Raw genomic sequence first — 19,815 nt, forward strand, 5'->3', positions numbered from 1 at the left:
TCTGGTTGATAACAAGCCCAACTCCCCCTCTTCTGGGCACTAATTCAATACAGTGACCTTCCATCACGCCCCACATATGTTCTTTATCTGTGAATGTGAAACGCGGATGGGAGCTCTGTGAGATGCCTTTTAGCCTCGGCATCTGTAATTCTCAGATTTCCCTTCCCGACTTGATTTCCCCCTGGCCAGTTACTTGTGCGTGAAGCTTTCATCTCCTGAGCGGCTTCATCCAGGTCCATCTTTGAACTTACTACTTGTAGTCAAGAACTTGCATTTGTGACTTGAAACATACATAAAACAGCTCTCCCCTAGCATAGAAAGAGATCTGCATCTTGCAGAATTCTGAGCAAGGGAGATGTTCCAGAAGCAGAAGCCGGTGGGGTAGAGCAGAGGCATGGAGAGGGGCTGCAGAGGTGGGGTTGCTTGAGGACACAGACTGTGTCTTATCGGTTTGGGTGTTTAATTGAACACAGTGAGATTTAAGTTTCAAATGCTGTTCTAAAAACTTGCTTTAAACTAGGCTATATAATGGAGAGTTTTCCAGGTCAAGATAAATCGATTCAGTCTATTGTTTTTGATTGCTGCATAGTATTCTAAAAAGCCTCCCTTCTTTCCCCCACCTCTGCCCACTAGTTCACCATCCAGTCAACCCCAAGAAACGGTTTCTGATTTAGCTGATTTTGTGGCCACTTATTGGGCTTTCCAGGTGGCTCCGTCATAAAGAATCTACCTGTAATGCGGGAGACACAGGTTCAATCCCTGGGTCGGGAAGATCCCCTAGAGGAAGAAATGGCAACCCACTCCGGTTATTCTTGCTTGGAGAATCCTGTGGACAGAGGAGCCTGGCGGGCTACAGTCATAAGGTCACAAAGAGTCACATAACTGAGCATGTACGCACGTGGTTGCTTATTATGTCATACAATATGTGTCAGTCTCTCTCTTTTTTAAGATATTGTATTTATTTATTTATTTGTTTGGCCTCTCTGGGCAGCATGGGAATCTTACTTCCCCGACCAGGGATTGAACACATGCCTCCTACAGTGGAAACTTGGAGTCTTATCCACTGGGCCACCAGGAAATTTCCTCAGTCCCTCTTGTTAATGTATGTGTTTATTTATGAACGATCTGCTGTGGAAGTTGGGGAAACGAGCACACATTCTTCTCCTTCCAATTTATATTAGTTTGATCAAACTATATTTGCTATCTATTTTTAGTTGATAGTATTATATATAATACGGAATATATATATTACAGAGTGCACAGTGTTATACTATTTAGTATAGTTTATGTGCTAGCTTTATAAGATTTAGAAGATTTTTATTCTGTTAAATAACTGTGGTTACCTCCGCATGTTGACTATAGGTTGGTAGTGAAGTGAAAGTCGCTCAGTCGTGTCCGACTCTTTGTGACCCTATGGACTATACAGTCCATGGAATTCTCCAGGACAGAATACTGGAGTGGGTAGCCTTTCCCTTCTCCAGGGGATCTTCCCAACTCAGAGAGCGAACCCAGGTCTCCTGCATTGTGGGCGGATTCTTTACAAGCTGAGCCACAAGGGAAGCCCAAGAATATTAGAGTGGGTAACCATTCCCTTCTCCAGGGGATCTTCCCGACCCAGGAATAGAACCAGGGTCTCCTGCAGTGCAGGCAGATTCTTTATCAACTGAGCTATCAGGGAAGCCCCAAAGTGAAAGTGAAAGTTACTCAGTCTTGTCGTCTCTTTGCGACCCCATAGACTATACAGTCCATTGAATTTTCCAGGCCTTGTCTATAGGTTGATAACAAGGTGGAAATGTTATTCAGCCACAGGACTTACTCTTGGGATTTGACCCCAGGAAAAGGAATGCAACACTGTCCTCACCACCCGGCTACTGCCTAGAGTCTCCTGAGCCCCAGGGTTGATGCCCACCCCTCCGTCCTTCCAGCTGCCTTCCTCCCGTTGGGCTGCAGCTCTGTTTTGTTTTCCATTGTCTTCTTCCTCCAGCCTCCTTGTTTTTTGAATTATCACCTCTAGTTATTTTTATATTGATGGGAGGGGAGTAAATTGAGTCCTCATGTACCCAAAACAGACTTGATCTTCTCTTTGAACCTGACTGACAGAACTCAGAGCAAGTCCCACGTTCCACAGCATTTTCTCGTAGGTCCTGAAGGTGCTGCTTCACTCTCTTATTTCCAGTCTGGCAGTGAGAATCCACTTTTAGATTTCTTTTCTTTTTAAAGTTCTGAATTTCTACCACTGTGTGCTGAGGCTTGAGATTTGGTTTGCTCCTTTTTTATTTCTCTTACTCAGCCCTCGGGATCCCTTGAAATCTGAAGTCATCTATCTTGCTTCATCTTGTATCTTTATTTATTCCACTCGTCCCTGTTTTCTCCTTCTGGGACGTCCAAGGCCTTTTGCAGAGCCTGGCACATGGCAGGTGCTCAGTAAATGACTGTTGGTTTCCGGGTAGGAGCCCCGCTCAACTTGGCTGTGGCCTCGGACGGGATTTTCTCCTCTGTACCTCTCCTCTAGGCAGCACTCAGACCCACCACGGCTCTGCCAGCCCTCCGGCAAACTGCTCTGAACAGACTTCTTTGGAGCCTTGCGTCCAACGCTGCTTCTGGGCTTGAGGAAGAAGCTAAGAGTAAGGAGTGAGGACAACGGTCAGCTCAAGCCAGGGCAGCCATAGTGGCCAGCCCCCAGTGACAGACACATCTCTGAAACCTCAGATCTCATCAGCATTCCCTGAACATTGATCCTGTTGGGGACCGCTCTCCTTGACCTTCCTGATCATTCTTACATGGGCCTCCTCTCTTCATCTCCCTCTGCCCACCCTGCCCCCTACTCCCCAGACTATCTCAGCTCATATGCATACACTGCTCCTGTTCGTGAAATAATCCCTGACCACAGCAAGGGCCTCATTAGGTGAGATCCTTTTTTACACTTTTATGAATCCCAGAACAAAGAAACAACAGACTTCTCTTCCCAGGGCTGCAGAGCAGATGCTCTAACCTGAGACAGCCAGGCCCTAAAAAGGAGATCAGAGAGGCTTGTGGATAGCAGGGATCTTGCCCAGCCTGAGGCGATCTGTGCCCTTGGGGAGGCATTGTGGCTGAGAATTCCCACTTTTTCCTCCTCCCTTCCCCACAGATGGGCTCTGGGAGCAGACACCTCACACTCCTCTCTCCTGCCCTGCCCAGGCCACTCTGCTCTGGATAGAATCTCTACACTGGGAGTTGACATGCTTCACTCCTTCTCCCTGAACGGGCCAGACCCTGGAACACCCAGATCAACAAGCGCTCAGATCCCAAAAGATCATTCTCTGTTCTAATCGAAGTATCCTAATTGGTCCCCCAGGTCCAGAGTCCACTGTGTGAATTTGTCTCCACGTCCCCGCCTCCCCGCCCTGAACTTGCCCTCCATGGGGTCTGTCTTAACTGACACAAGTAGAAGCACTTGAACTTCGAGTCCACAAAGTTTCTCTAATGAAGGCAGGATTTCTTTCCACCGAGACCACAATGATAGGAAATGAGTCGTCCCTGCAAAGGGCAGCATTTGAGGCAAGTTATAATTTTCGGACAAGTGGCTAGCATTCAAAGACACCCGCTGCTAATATGGAACACTTCTTGGTTGAGTGCGGTAGAAAGGGCCAGCATATGACTCAAGTTTTCCCTGTTAGAAACCCGAGAACTACTGACCCCTTTTCAAAGCTGGAGGTTGAAGGGATGGAGCTTGGCAGGGGCCAGGGGGACGCAGAACAGAGCTCTAGCCCCCTGCACTTTTGTTTAATGGCTTCCTGCTTTGGAGGCTATGGGTAATAATCCCGTTGCTGGCCAGCAAAGATGTCTTTGCTGGTCACCCCTTCAGAAGCTGCCTGAAACCTCTCTGGGCTGAGAGAAGAAGGAGGCAGTTCTGAAAGGAAGGTTTGCGGGGAAGCGGCTTTTGCAAGGGGATAAAGTTAGGACTCAGGGAGCTATGTCAAGGGATGCTCCCTGAGCATGGGGTGCCCCTAACCTGAATAAAAGCCAGTCCTGTTTCATCAGACAGGCTTTCCGCAGATAGAGCCAGGTGCCTCTTAGCCTGTGAGTCACGGCATATTTCCCTCCAGAACAGGGACTTCTTTGCAGCTGTGGGTGGTCCTTGGAAAACCATGGGTGGGGCGGAGAAAGAAGGCCAAGCAGAGAGACTTCACAGGGAGCAAGTAGACTTCAGACCCCCTCCCTCCCCACCCCGCCCGGGCCGCAGCCCAGAAGGGAGACATTGCCAGCATCCCCGCCGACATGAGTCGGATCCCGGCCCCGAGCTGCCTGCGTGGTGAGGGGTCAGGGGGCAGGCAGCCCCTGCCCCCGCCTGGCACCAGTTCCCAGGGTTCTGAGCCCACGGCTGAGACACGTGATCGCCTGTTACGTGCCGTCTTCAACCATGTATTCCGTCATTTCATAGTCGTTCTCAAATCTTGTTCTTTCCCTTCATAATTGAACCCACAGTCCAGTGAGTCCCCGACGGAGGCTCAGACCTGCCTCTCTCAGCGCTCATGGAAGCATCTCTGTCTTGGTTGCATCGTGTTTGTGAGGCCCCGACTTCTCATGGGTGTTAGCAGCATTTTGTTTCCCGTCTTCCACTCATTTTTATACAATAATAAGAGCAAATGCAATACAGATTTTAAATGAATTTGCACACACCCTGCTGTCCAGAGAAGACAGGACTGACAGAGATGAACAGTTGCTGTTTAAGAGGCCTCACCATCCACAGGCATAAAGTATGTGCCCGTTAGTGAGGTGCAAAAGCTCAAATTTGGCAGACGGGTGACATTTAGGTGTGTTGCTACAATGTGACCCTTTGACCTTCAGGGCATGTGGAAGTTAGGGACCACCTGTGTTGGGTGTCCTGACTCCAGATGGTAGCTTCTGCACAGTCAGCTTTGTCTTTCTCCTGTTCCATTTCCAGGGCTCCGCTGGTGTTCCCCGCCTCCACCCCAGACTTCTAGGTTAAACGTCCAGACTCTGAAATCAGGCCTTGTGTCACATTTGAGAACTCTCTCCACCACTCCAAACCTCAGTGTTCACATCCTTGAAAGGGGACAACTATCACAGCTATACCTTACAGTTGCTGGGAACAATAAATAGGGTTCTCTGTGACAGTGGCTTAGCATAATGCCTGGTGCATGGCAAGGGCTCAGTGAGTTGAAGTTGTTAATAATTCTGGATTATCATCTCACTCCAGGGCAAAACTGGCTCCAGGGAAACAAACTTATTCTCACTAAGGTGTAAATGACTGCTGGGACTTAAAGATTTATCCTTTCTTCAAGTCCTAGTATCTAATATCCTTAGATTTATTGGCCTGTTTGACATTTCAACAATAAACCAAAGGAAGTTTTATGTCTATCCAGGCTCTGTAAGGAGGTTGTTATTATTGTTTAGTCACTCAGTCGTATCCAATTCTTTTTCAACCCCATGAACTGTAGCCCACCAGGCTTCTCTGTCCTTGGGATTTCCCAGGCAGGAATTCTGGAGTTGTTGCCATTCTCTTCTCCAAGGGATATCTTCCTGACCCAGGGATCGAACCTGTATCTCCTGCATTGGCAGGCGTATTCTTTACCACTAAGCCACCTGGGAAGCCCTCCATAAGGAGGTAGACCTTGTAAAATCACATTGCACAGACCTTTTTCCCCAGAAGGAAGGCAAGGCCATGATCTTGTCTGCTGGGAACATAGAGGTCAATGGGCGAGATGAGACCCAATTGGGAAGCAGGCTTTCCAGGACATAGAAACACACGTAGCGCTAAATCCTGCTGCATGCCCTCCCTCTGCCTGACGGCAGGGCTCCAGCTGAGAGGATGGTCCTGGAGTAGAAAGTGAAGAAAGGCTTCGTGGAAGAGAAGGCTTTGAGCAAAGTTTTGATGCAGGCAGAGGTGTGGTCGTGTAACACAGAGGACCTTGCCAGCAGAGAAGCACCGCAGAGGCACCATTTCTCAGGAGGTAGATGGGGCTTGTCTGATAGCTGGGGCTTGGATGCTGAACCCAGGGGTGACTGCCCGGCATCACCCCCTTTCACATGGAAGATGCCATCCTCCCTTCCCTTACCCCCCAGGGCTGCCTTTCTGACAGATCAGGAACACAGCCAGTGTACCTGCTCTAGTTCCAAACAGCCGTGAGGACCAAGGCACCCGGCTGGTGCCCTTTCCTCCCACAAGCTGACCACATTGCTGTGGACTCTACGGGGTCCCCCTGTCTTTTCTCATGGGCTCACCGAGGGCCCAGAGTGAGGACAGCTATGGGCTGAGTCAGGAAGTGTCGGGGATGAGTGGCTTTTCAATGATAAACTGAGCCCAAAGGACTACTTGCTTTCATAGCCCTGATTCTTGACCCCCTTTTTTTCCCCTCTGGAGGCAGTTTTTAAAAATGAAATCAGATATTATCCAGCCAGATAATGTGGTGCAGTCCTTCTCAGAGAGAAAGGTGGCCTGGCTGACCCTCTTAGCATCCTCTGCTTCCAGGAGAATCTGAGAGCGTCTCAGGTGCCATGCCCAATAGGTGCCTGGGTCCCTTAGTTCTGGGAACTCCCCTAACCAGACCTCTCCCTGCACCTCCATCCCAGCCCCTCACTTCTATTCTTCTTCCTGGCTCCCAGGGAGGGCCGGCCTCCCGGGTGACTGCCTCTGAGAAGGCAGTTGACTGATAGGAGGAAGCAGGCAGGTAGGACAGCAGAAACGCTCCTTCCATCTGGGGTCCCCAGCGTCTGAGCTGTTTGTCTGTCTCTGCTGAGTCGCAAGCCTCAGGAGCCCAGCCCGTGTTGTTTTCTCAGCTCAGTTCCTGAGCAGTGGCTGCTGTCAGCTCTCAACAAATAATAATAAACCTGGGATTCGGGTTTGTCGAGGGGGATTTCAGTCCCTGGGTTCATTTTTAGATTTGTTTCTCTCTGTGTATGTGTGCAGACCAGGAGCACATGATGGGGTCCCGGGGGAGCTGGCCGGGGCTCCCAGCTGCCCTGGCAATCCACCCTGGCTGCTCCCATGGAAGAGCTGCAGGGCCCTCCTCTGCCCCAGACCCCTAGGACTGCCTGCACGTTTGAGAGAGACGAAAAATAATTGAATGAAAGGCCTCAAGCTCTCTCCTGTCTCCGTTCCTCCCCACCTCTCCCACTCATGCTGTTTGGATAGAGATGAAGAGGGCTGGAGATGAAAAAGAGAGGGCGGACTCCCATCTCTAGGCTCCAGAGTTGCCCAAGGGATGGGCGGGACCCTGGTTACGGGCCTGGGGAGAGGCTTCGTGCCTGGAACCAGCAATGGCCTCCTCCAACCCCCTTTCCTGGGATGCAGAGACAGGGCAGAAGAGAAAGAGAAACTGTGTTCTAAGTCAAGTATCACTGGCAAAAGCAGGACCCAGCTGTGGGTGAAATTTAGGACCAGACCAATGGGGCCTCTGGGGCAGAGCAGCACTTGCTTGAAGGCAGATTGGAGATGACCCTTGGAGGTCATTGCTGCCAACCCCCTGCCTTCCAGCAGGAGAAAGTACATACCACTTCTCTGTAAGAAGAATGCAGGGCTGTGCTTACCCTTATAGCTAGCATGCTCCCCCCTCCCCTGCCACCCCCTTTCTGCTTTTTTGTTTTATTTTGTTAAAGGAACCAAAGGGGGGAAAAATCACCAAGTTGTAAAGTGCTTAAAGAGGAGATGAGAATCTTCATCAAAATGCTAAAAGCTGGAGGGGGAGAGTAATGTGAAGACTCTCGCCTGCTATTTATGGGATTGATTCTCAGATCAAGAAGAAGCAAGCAGTTGGATGAAAGGAATTATTGTTAAGCTCCTCGGTAGGAAGATCTAATGGACAATTGCCGCTATCAGGGGGAATTAAATTGCTGTTTCAGTTTGTAAAATATATCAGCGGCTTTTTGAAGCCAGAAAAGGTGTGACAGCCAAGGCAGGGAGGAAAACGGGGGACTGTCACTTCCTGGTCCCTGTGTGCGAAGAAGGAGCAGACAGGAGAGATGCTGGGGCCACAGTAAAGGCTGCTCTCCTAACTCTGACCCGGGTCCATTTTTTTTTGAAACCAAGTTGAACAGTAAAAGGGAACCGGGTACATAAAGGAAAGAAAGCTACAGCCCTAACTCTGGGTGCTGAGGTGCCAGGAGCCCCCGTGAGTCAGAGGCAGTGGGGCAGGATGGGTCTCCTCCCCTGGAAAGCCGATCAGGGGTGAGGAGAGCCACTGACCTGGGTCAGAGATTCCCAGCATCCCTGCAACACCCAGGGAATGTCACAAGCCCCGCCAACACCCCCCTTACCCCAGCACACACACACTACACTGTGGGCACAGAGGAGTCCAGAGTGGATTATAAGCCCCTTCCTCCCAGAACTGGGTCTCGCAGCAAGCTGTAGCCCATCCCCAGACTGGGGTCCGTGAGCACAGAAATGACTCCTAGACCCGGCCCCAGAGGAGACATATTGTTATTCCAGCACAAAGAATGAAATGGCCTTGGAGTGGGGAGAGGGGAGGAGGGGGAGGCTCCTGGAGGGAGGACCACAGGCCACGGAGAGGACCTCGCTGCTGGGACGGTTCACAGATGGTTCCGACCTCTTCCAGAGACCAAAGGGAGGTTACGGGCTGAAGGAGGAGAGAGAGGTAGAGAGAGGGAGATTCCCCATCTCCCAAGGAGTCTGAAACTGGCCAGGCTGGTCAAACTCAGGCTGGACCCACTGGCTCCTCTGTTCCTTGGAAACCAGCACCGTCACAAGAAGTCATGACCTGGCTCCACCTCCCAAGTGGGCTGCCCAGAGAGGTGGCGAAAGGCAGTCAGAGCAGAGGGCTGTGGGTGACCATGAGGGCCGGAGCTGCCTGCTGTCTTGGCTGTCACCTTTGCTGTAGAGAATCATTCCCCACTGAGAGCTCCAAGCAGGAACCAGAGGGGTGCCAGGGAGGTTGCCCTTCTGACTGAGACGTTCTGCCAGGACTTGAGCTCTGTGCTGGGAGCAGTGACCCCCCTGGGACCCCGGTGATGGGGGTGGTGTGACCTCTCGGCCAGCCTTCAGCTCAGTGAGTGAGCCTGGGGAGTCTGATCCTGAATGTGAATCCTAATACTTCCTCCAGTGCAGACTCGATTACTCTTCTGGCTCCCATGCTGATCCTGGCCTCATTACATTGAGAGGATTCTATCTGCCCCTAGGACCCTAAAGTCAGAAAGATGGGGGGGGGAGTGGGGAACAACAGTCACTAGGCCACAGCATTCCTGTCACCCCAGGCCCCGAGGTTCCGCCTGGCTCCCTAGCATCTGGGTTGAACAGCAAGCCCAGATCCAGCGCTTGCTGTGCTGGTCGGGGGGGCGGGGGGCTCTTGGGGGCTGGCCCTTTCCCTTTATTCTACAAGGACCCTTCACCTCTCTGAAACACCTCCATCAGACCTGCTTACACTTTGAAGCTTCCCACCCATGGGTGTGTCCTCTCTCTCACCTCCATCCTTCCTACCATCTATCCCCACACTGGCCTAAGCCTTGTCACCCCGGTGCTGACTCCAAGCACCAAGGATCGGGGACCATCCAGTTCCTCTAGGCACTCAGCTTTCCACTTGTGGTTTCTAACCCTTACTGGGTTTTGCGAAAGAGACCTGGTGTGTGTGTGTGTGTGTGTGTGTGTGTGTGTGTGTGTGTATGTGTGTTTGTCTGAGTGTGTGTGTGCACGCGCATGCTTGCGTTTCTTTAGATAAATCCACAGAGTCACATGAAATCAGTGACAGGTTGACACCGTTATTTCAAGATTCATCGCTCCGAGTTGCCAGCATAGGAGACGTAGCCAACTCCTTCCCACCACCAACACATTTTTTTCCCCCAGGCATAATTTATAGCAGCGGGGTGAATTTGTTTCCAAAAGATGAATATCACACTATCAGCAACAGCTGCCTCTCATTTTTATTTGTTTTTAAATTTGACTCAAAGTCCAATTCTCTATACACATCCGAAGCTGTAAATCCTAAACCGACTGATTACATGATTTAGTAAACAGGTTATATTATATAATGCAATTAAAGCGGGGCTCCGCGGCGCCACCTACAGGCTGCTTCTGGGAAGGGAGCTGGGCCGGAGACTCCCTTTTGGACCAGGCTCTCCGCGGAAGGAAAATAAAGGGAACTGCCTACGGTTGAGCCAGCCAGGTTACTAATGCAGCCTTTCGGGCCCTCCTGCTGAGTTCACTGTGTTATTTCAGCCTCCTGCAAATCTGTCTAGACGTCAGAACCCTGGCCTGGGCAGCTGCTCAGAGGGGCGGGCCTGGGGTTGGGGGAGGGGCGGGAGCCACCTGGGGCCCCTGGGCTGGGGGCGTGGAGGAGGCTTTCTGCCTCTCTTGGACTCCGGGGCCCCCTTGCTTCACTCTCAAATGAGGGAGGCTTTAGAATGAAGCTACCAGCTTCAACTGTTTCCATTCTATTCAGCAGAGCTTGTGTGGTGTGCTAACCCTGGGCAGAGGCTTTGGGAATATTCTAGTGAATTCCCTCGTTTTGCAGATCAAGAGGGAAAGGGACTCCTACAGTCACAGAGAGGTGGCAGAGCTGGGTGTGGAACCCAGCCTTTTCTGACCCTAAGCTCAGCCTCCATATGATCACTGGGGATTTACAGATGAGGAAATGGAGGCCCAGACTGCCACAGCCTCTTGTAGGAGCAGGGAAAGGAAAATGATACTACCAGTGTGGGGGGGACAGAAGAGGAGGGCTCCTGGGCCAGGGGGCACCTCAGTGCCGCCTCTTTGATGCCCTTATGTGGAGCCAGAGAAGGAGGGAGGGAAGATGGGAACAGGGAGGCAGGGAGGGTGATGGGCGGTGGGGGTGGGGAGGAAAGGGGGGAGGTGGGAGGAAAGGGGGCAGGCCCAGGACCAGAGCTGCCTCCCACCCCTCCCCACCCCTCTTCAGGCCCTGGGCTCTCAAGGATCCTAGCATCTCCAAAGAGGTTCTGTAAGAGAGGGCAATATTACTGAAAAGCTCTCCAAAAGAGGAGACTTACTTCCCAAGGCTAATACAGAACCCTTCCCTGGTCCAGGGGGTTTAGGGGAAGGGAGGGAAGAAGGGTAGGTGTCCCAGAGGGTGGAAACATCTCCCCAGCCTGTCCTGTGCCAGCCACCTACCCAGCCTCCAGTGGAGGGGGGGGGGTGGCCCACAGTGGGGAGCCACAGGGAAGCTGGTCCCTTTGTCCCCTCTCCCACCTCAGGCCTTCCAGGGGAGGGTCAGCCGGGGTCAGGGAGCTTGCTCCTGATGCTGTGGGGCCGGCTGGCCAGAGAGTTCCCAATTAGACTTAGTTTCTCATCCTTAAGGCCCTGAGCCCCCAACCCAGGCACCCCAACCCAATTACTGCTGGGCAGCGTTAACCCCTTGGTGCCCCGGGCCGTTAATAGAATGTTAATTGGTCTAATGGGTTTCTTGTCAACAAGTCCTAATGAGCTCCTTCCTAACAAGCTTGGGTCTTTTTTCTCAATCTGTTTGTCAACAAGCTGGAGTTTGGGCTCCAGTCGAGCCTCACTTTGTGGGGCTGGGGAGCTGGAGCTGAGGAGGCAGAGGGAGTGAGTGCTCCCGGGCTGCTCCTCCCTAATTACTAAGGGGTGGCCTTCACATCCCTCAGCCACCCCCAACCTGTGCGCACATCCTCTCTCGGCCCCTGAGCTCTGTAAAATGGCAGTTTTAGCTCCTTCGGATGACAATATCAGTGACAAATGATTTCTTCTGGATATCACTGTGGGGTTGAGTGTTGCATTAGGGTTTGTTTGTTTTTTTTTCCTTCCCAGCTTCCCCTTAATAAAGGTGCTCAGCGTTGAAAATAGTCCTGTGACGTGGGATATTTCTCAGTGGTAAACTGTTCCTTGTGTGTCCTCCATTTGCAGTCTTGGCTGTGTCCCTCCAGAGCCCTGGTGTCCGGTGACAGAGGGCTGGGGCCTCTGGACAGGGTGGAGCAGCCTCCCGGCCGTCGGCCACAAACAAATACTCCGAGGCCCCCGCGCCCTCCAGCCTCCCAAACAAAGCGCCAGAAAGGCAGGGTTCCCCAAAGGGCCTGGCGCCCAGTGATGGCTCAAGGAGTTCCCCCACACCCCTGCTGTGGAGCCTCGGCCAAGAGAAGTCAGACCCCCACATTCCTCTCCGGGATGCTCCCTCGTGGACCCTCTGCACCCCAAGCCCAGCTGGTGGGAAGAAGGGGCACCTGTGCGGGTGAAGAAAAGCAATAGCTTCCGGATGTGGTGGTGGGCTCCCGGTCCCCCCGGAGTCGGGTTACCAGAGGCTCTGTGCTTGAGCACGTAGGGAAGGAAACTTAAGCCCGTGATGAAAAGGCCTCCTGTTTTTTGCAGGAGAAGCCCCCAGAGGGCAGTAGGGCAGTGGCCTAGTGGCCTGTGGTGACCCCAGAGAGGAGGAGAGGAGGGGCAGAGGCCATCTGGGTCCTCAGAAAGTTGTTCCCGTGGCCTCTAGACCCTGCTCCACAGCCCAGCAGGCTCCAGATGGAAAAATCTCCTGTCAGCCTGGATAGTGCTGGTTTCTGGGTGCAGACTACTCTTGTGTGTATGTGTGTGTGTGTGTGTGTGTGTGTGTGTGAGTCGCTCAGCTATGTCCGACTCTGTGCAATCCCATGAACTGTAGCTCGCCAGACTCCTCTGTCTATGGAATTCTCCAGGCAAGAATACTGGAATGAATTGCCATTCCCTTCTCTAGGAGATCTTCCTGACCCAGGGATCGAAACCAGGTTTCCCACATTGCAGGCAGATTCTTTACCATCTGAGCCACCAGGGAAGCCCTAGACTACTCTTGCCATCTCTCTTTAACCCCCAGGTAGGGCAGTTCATCAGCTGTTACAAACATTTCTAAAGTGACCCTACTTCCCATCCATTGGACAGTGAACAAAAGAATGCAAACTAAAGAGTCCTCTTCTTAGCCTCAGTCTTCCTCCTTTTGAGCTTCTTGTGCTTTGCCTTCACGATGACTTTCTCATCTGGGGAATAGGTGTATATATATATTTATATAAACCCAAACCCAAGGTGGAAGGGAACTGTGAGTGTGCTCAATCAAGTGCACCCCACCAGGTTCCTCTGTCCATCCTCCAGGGGATCTTCCTGACCCAGGGATCAAACCCATGTCTCCTGCATTGGCAAGCAGATTCTTTACCACTGAGTCACCTGGGAAACCCAGGAGGGAACTGCTGCTGCTGCTGCTGCTAAGTCGCTTAAGTCGTGTCCGACTCTGTGCGACCCCATAGATGGCAGCCCACCAGGCTCCCCTGTCCCTAGTTACCCCCACAAGGGGAAGAAAAATCTGCCGCCAAACTCTGCCCCCCGGGCTCCCCCTTCTGGAGGCTTCTGGCCCTACAGCCCCACAGATGTTTGCTTTTTCTGGGCAAGGAGCGTTTAAGATTGGTGCTCCCCGGAAGGGATCCTGCCTTCAGGACCCGTACAACCTATCCAAAATTACCCCATCTGCCAGAGTTTCCAGGAAAGCTCAACCTAGCACATCCCTGAAATGACCGTATTTCCTTTATTCCCTCCAGGTTTTCTGAAAAAGAGAGATTCTGTGCCCCTTTTAATATCTCAGAAGTCTTCATTCTTCAGGTTCTTTCTGATGTCTCAAGGAGTGTATATCCTATGCCCTGTCCCCCAATCTTATTCACTCTACTCTCGCCTTTCTGGGATGTTTTTCACCTTCTGGACAAGACCCAGCCATGAAAAAAGCATTGGTTTCCCTGCCTGCAGAGTTAGGCTCCACCTGGGGCTTCCTTCCAAGCCTCTTTGCAGAAGTAGAGCTTGGGTCTCAGTACCTAGTGCGTGTGAGATGGGGTGACCCTGGGTGCTTTGGCTACAAAGATGACCTGGCGGTCCGTCTCGGAAGTGAGGCCAGGGTGGATGGGGTACAAGTTCAGTGAGGCCAAGAGGCGTTCCCTGCAGTCTCGGGTTTTTAGCATGGGAAGTCATCCTTCCCCCCACCTTCTCCACAGGAACCTCGATTCACTGCACCATCACCTCCCTCCCTGGGGAGAATGCCTTGCCTGTTTTCATCTGTCCCCTCACCCCCAGCACAGGTCTTTGCATATAGTTGACTCTTGATAAACCTCTGCTGAATGAACTAAGATCGTGGCATCCAGTCCCATCACTTCATGGCAAATAGATGGGAAAACAGTGGACACAGTGGCTGACTTTATTTTTCTGGGCTCCAAAATCACTGCAGATGGTGATTGCAGCCATGAAATGAAAAGATGCTTACTCCTTGGAAGGAAAGTTATGACCAACCTAGACAGCATATTAAAAAGCAGAGACATTACTCTGTCAACAAAGGTCTGTCTAGTCAAGGCTATGGTTTTTCCAGTAGTCATGTATGGATGTGAGAGTTGGACTGTGAAGAAAGCTGAGTGTCGAAGAATTGATACTTTTGAACTGGATGTTGGAGAAGACTCTCGAGAGTCCCTTGAACTGCAAGGAGATCCAGCCAGTCCATCCTAAAGGAGATCAGTCCTGGGTATTCACTGGTAGGACTGATGTTGAAGCTGAAACTCCAATACTTTGGCCACCTGATGTGAAGAGCTGACTCATTTGAAAGGACCCTGGGAAAGGTTGGGAAAGATTGAGGGCAGGAGGAGAAGGGGACAACAGAGGATGAGATGGTTGGATGGCATCACCGACTCAATGGACATGGGTTTGGGTGGATGCCGGGAGCTGGCCTGAGGAACTCCTCCCGTGATCCCGCCTTTGTGTATGCCGAGCCTCCTCTCTCATGACCTTTGCCACGGGTGGAGTTCCTCAGGCCAGCTCCCGGCAGGTGGACTCCGGGAGCTGGTGATGGACAGGGAGGCCTGGCGTGCTGTGGTCCATGGGGTCACGAAGAGTTGGACACGACTGAGCGACTGAACTGGACTGAACTGAATGAATGCCTGGATTTCCAGGGCTTTCACACGTGGACTTTGGGTCAAAGCACACCTGGTGGTTTGGAGACTCGGGTCAGCAAAGCTGGTCTTTCCTCCTTTTCCTGAAAAAGAACTAACACAGCAACACACACCCACACACACTCCATATGGGGCCCTAGAGACCCTCCCTTTGACTCCCTCCAATTCCCACAGAATTCAGAGATGTGAACATTTTGGAAGGCCTTGCGGAGGGGGTGTTGGGAGGACATCAGGGAAGAAGAGGATGGAGCCCTGAGGTCCCCAGGGAGAGGGAGGAAGGGGAGGGAGGGTCTGACTGTCACGCTCGCCAAGATTGCCTGCTCCTGAGCGCCCTCCACCAAGGAGGAGGCCAGGCCCTGCACTCGCGGACGTTCTCAGGAGTCCCCGCATCTCTCGATGGACAGGCCTGTATCGGGCAATGAGCCGTGGTTTCCAGCTCTAAATATTTCAGGGCCTCTCCTGCAACTGAACAGCTCTCTGAGCATTCTGTTTCCTTGGGTGGTACAGCCAGGCTGTCTCCTCTTACTTCACCACTTAGTGATTCAAGAAGAGACCTCGAGGCCAATGGGGGCAGCTCGCTTTTGGGGGATGGGATGGGAGGGCTGGTAGATGAGAGCAGCCCCCACCGGGGGAAATCTAGAGATCTTGGCGAACCTACTTCCCAAGCACCACGCCCTCCCTGAAACACACACACACACACACACACACACACACACACACACACACACGTCTGTCCTCTCTGCCTCTGCTTCCTCCTCTGTAAGAGGACCCTTGGCTCTGCGGCTCTTCTGGCTTCACTTACGGTTGAACTCAGAGTTGAACACAGGCTGAGGAAGTCTTAGTAGAATGTGCAGGAGCGTTCATGCGGCAGCGGCCCCTGCTCCCCTGCCTCTGTCCCTTCCTGGAAGGCCTCCAAGCGGTCACCTGGGGCTACCCGCCCCTCCCTCCAGCAGGGGAGGAGCCGGCGCCCCAGGTCCCTTCCCATCACTAGGGGGTGTGGTGAGCACACCTCCGGGGTTACTGTGGTGCTGGGAGACTCCTGGGGAGGGGAGGGGGAATCTGGAAATCTGGAACTGTGAGGGCTGAGGCTTCGTCTTCTTTTATTTCTTATGGAAGAGGAGAGGTTAAGAGTGGCTTTATTACTGTGCCAGGCAAAAGGGGAACACAGTAAGCTAGAGCCTCAAGAACTGGGCCCCCTCCCAGGTGAACAGGGAGAGGCCATACAGTCAGGCAAGTGTATATGATGAGGACCAGCGCTGAGATTTCTGCCCTGAGGGTATAGGGTGGCTCCAGGAGGCCTGGGAAAGGAAAGCATGCTTGACCATGGTGTGCCCACATGACCTCCAATGCCCCCTCCCACGCCCTCCTCCAGTGCTGCCACGGACCAGGCCCCCTCCCGACTCCTGCCTCTCCCCGGGCCCCCACCAGGCTGGAGCTGGTGCTGAACAGAAGCAGGGCTGCTGGCTTCCCAGATTGCTTTACATGTGATTTGAATATTGTTTATTCCAAGTCCAAATAGCACAGCAAGTCCCTCCCTACTCAGGCTTCTCCCCTTAACTCTCCTGCACTCCCCCATGGGCTTCCAGCCCTTGCTGCATCTGGTCAGTCCCCGGGGGCCTGGCCTGGGTACACATCCAGTGGCTGGTCCCCAGGACTCCCTGCGCTCAGCGATTAACAGTGCGGCCCCCTCTCTCCTGCCACAGGTCCCCCATGTGAATCCATCCCATGATGCAACATGCCTCCCCAGCCCCCGCTCTGACGATGATGGCCACGCAGAATGTCCCACCCCCAGCCTACCAGGACAGCCCACAGGTGAGTGACTGACCAGTGGCGGGGTGGAGGGGACCCGAAGGCCTTCCCCGGGCGGAGGGCAGGGCCAGGCCTACCCCAGCTCTCCTCCTGTCCAGCCTGGGGAGCCTCTCTTCCCAGACTCCCTGAGAGGAGTCTGCACTTGGCAAAGCATCGGGTTCAGATCCCACCTGGGCAGCTGTCGCCTGCATCAAGGACCTGGCACCCCAGGGTGCAGTACCTGCTCATGGTCTGGTGCCCCTCCCCACCCCGATTCCTGCTCAGATCAGACAAATGCCCCAACCCCTCACTCAGGGAGACAGCTCCAGGTACTTGAGTCTGTCTTTGAGTGTTTAGGGAAACCCTTGAATAGAGGGTCCCTCTACAGATGGTGACTGCAACCATGAAATTAAAAGACGCTTACTCCTTGGAAGGAAAGTTATGACCAACCTAGATAGCATATTCAAAAGCAGAGACATTACTTTGCCAACAAAGGTTCGTCTAGTCAAGGCTATGGTTTTTCCTGTGGTCATGTATGGATGTGAGAGTTGGACTGTGAAGAAAGCTGAGTGCCAAAGAATTGATGCTTTTGAAGTGTGGTGTTGGAGAAGACTCTTGAGAGTCCCTTGGACTGCAAGGAGATCCAACCAGTCCATTCTGAAGGAGATCAGCCCTGGGATTTCTTTGGAAGGAATAATGCTAAAGCTGAAACTCCAGTACTTTGGCCACCTCATGCGAAGGGTTGACTCATTGGAAAAGACTCTGATGCTGGGAGGGATTGGGGGCAGGAGGAGAAGGGGACGACAGAGGATGAGATGGCTGGATGGCATCACTGACTCGATGGACGTGAGTCTGGGTGAACTCCGGGAGTTGGTGATGGACAGGGAGGCCTGGCGTGCTGCGATTCATGGGGTCGCAAAGAGTCGGACACGACTGAGCGACTGATCTGATCTGATCTACCAGCTCCCTCATTCACTGGTCTCTGTGTGCCTATGGGAGGAATCTCCCTTCTGTTCAGGACTCCATTCAGTTTGTATCCAGAAAAAGGCCAGGACTATTTCTCTACACCCTCCTATCCTTTCCTCTGATTCCCAGTCTCCATTAACCACAGCTCGGACACGGCAGCCCTAAGTCCTTCTGAGATGCCCAGCCCAGTTGCGCCTCCTGCAGGAGGCATCGGCCTCGCCCTGTATTCCTGTTCTCTCCTCCCTATCCTCCGGATACCCGGCCCAGCTTCTGTGGTTCGGGCTCCCCAAGTCCTTGAGACCAATCACTTCTGATCTGGTCCCCTGTGTGTGCCTCCCCTCCATGCTGGGTTCTTTGAGACTCAGAGTTCCTGAGGCTATGTGTTCACAGGAGGCTCCACCTTCACACTCTCCTGTTTTCTCAATTATTACTGATCGAGTCCCTGTAATGTGAAATGCAGCCAGCTAGAACTGAACTGAATTCCTTCTTTCATTTCATGAAAGTGCAGTGAGCCCCTACTGTGTGCCAGGCCGTCATTCCCATTCTGTCTTGATCGCTGGTCTTTGCCCTGCGCTGCCATCCCTCACTCGTTAGCATTTCAGACACAGCCCTTCTCCTGACCACAGGGGATATCTGTGCCACGTGGACAGGATGCAGAGATGCAGGTACAGGGGGCATCGCCTTATGTCCCACGGCCCTGCCACCCCAGCCTAGTGTGAGCCTGTGGGGTTGCCCTGTCCACCCTTTCATCCCCCCGACAAAATGACCACTTGGTCCAGCACATGGACCACCCCTGACTCCTCCCCTTTTAAGTCTGGAAGCGCTGACTTCCGAGTGCACGTCCTTTCATCCCCATCCCTGCTCCTGCTCGTCAACTCTGTGCTCCTTCCCAGGCTCACCCTGCCCTGACCTTGGCTTCAGCAGAACCTCTGCTCATGTCAGTAGCTTCCCATGAACGACTGTGGGCTGGGCTTGGCATTTGCACGGTCCCCCTGTTTGAAAGCCTCCAGGTGTGCAGCTGTTTCAGGGCCTTTCCCTCTGTGGTCAGAACCAAGCATAGAAGGAGGCCTGAAACAGTGGAGACCTGGGAACATAAGGACCTTACGGGGGAAAGGCACCATCCTTCCTCCATAGACCAGAACCACCCCCCGTCTGCTCAGGCCGTGTCGGGTACTAATGGGTACTGATACCTGAGGGTATTAATGAAGAGGCAGGAACATCAGCTCCATTTCTTTTGTAGCTGGATGATGCTCTCTTAAGTTCCACAGTGGGATCCGGGAATGACAGTCAGGACACTGCTTGTGTTTAGCAGGTGGTGGGCGCCAGGGCTCCCATCCCCATCCCCAAGGCTCAGGGACAGACCAGAGTTGGGCCGAGAGGTCAGGGAGCACCAGATTGGCCCAGCTGCCTCCCTGCTTCCAGCCGCACCCCCTGTTTTGCCTTCCCAGGCAGCTGGGAGAAGTTTGGGTTTGGTGGGGGAATAGTAGGAGAGCTGTAGCAAAGACCTGTGTTGTTCAGGAATGCTGGTCCCGGTGGAGTGAGGAGGGTACAGCTGAGAAGTCGTCCATCCCAGGTGCTGAGGGAGGTGGGGGAGGTGGGGCTGCAGCCTGATGGTGCTCAGCCCCCACCTCCAGAAGCCACCACCAAGCTGCTGTAGCCTTTTAGGGAGGGAAGGGAGGCTCCAGCCCCCAGCTGAGGCCTCAGAGCAGAAACCCAATGAGGGGGCTGTCCTAAGGCTCTCTTCTCCAGCAGCCACTGGAACCTCGCCATCGAAAATATTCACATTTATAGCAGAGGAATAATTTTCCATGGCAAAGCCACATATCTCCTTGTAACCACAGAAGTCCAGGGATGAAGTCTCAGTGTCCATGGTAAAGTGACCAGGCCAAGGCCTGGGGTCTTTATGGCCTTGGCTAGGCCACTAGGCTGTGGCTAGATTCCCATGGGTCCTCCCTGAGCCAAACTGGTTCCCAAGGAAACTGACCAGGATGAGCAATCACAGGGAGAACTTAGGGCATGGATGGAATGGGTGGGATAGAGGAGGTGGATGAAGACTGCAGGCAGAGTCTCTGACTCACAGAGAAGGGCTGCTCTCCCCAGAGTGCTAGACTTTGAGGCCAGTTGGCTTTCGGGGGGCCCTTCTCCCCACTCTTCAGGGCTTCTCTGAGTGGCTGCATGTGAGCATGTCTTCCGTGTTGG

General features: G+C 53.0%; 1 protein-coding gene across 6 annotated transcripts in view; it reads left to right on the forward strand.

Moving 5' to 3' along the window:
- PKNOX2 (PBX/knotted 1 homeobox 2) overlaps nucleotides 1–19,815 on the forward strand; it is a 298,567-nt gene that overhangs the window by 196,842 nt on the left and 81,910 nt on the right. For all 6 annotated transcript variants that reach the window (XM_061406325.1, XM_061406327.1, XM_061406324.1 and 3 more), the window contains one exon: nucleotides 16,566–16,674. In XM_061406325.1, the coding sequence (XP_061262309.1) occupies nucleotides 16,588–16,674 (87 nt within the window). In that variant the 5' untranslated portion in view covers nucleotides 16,566–16,587. The remainder of the gene's footprint in view (nucleotides 1–16,565; nucleotides 16,675–19,815) is intronic.

Source organism: Bos javanicus, chromosome 29, assembly GCF_032452875.1.
Source record: "Bos javanicus breed banteng chromosome 29, ARS-OSU_banteng_1.0, whole genome shotgun sequence".
NCBI lineage: Eukaryota > Metazoa > Chordata > Mammalia > Artiodactyla > Bovidae > Bos > Bos javanicus.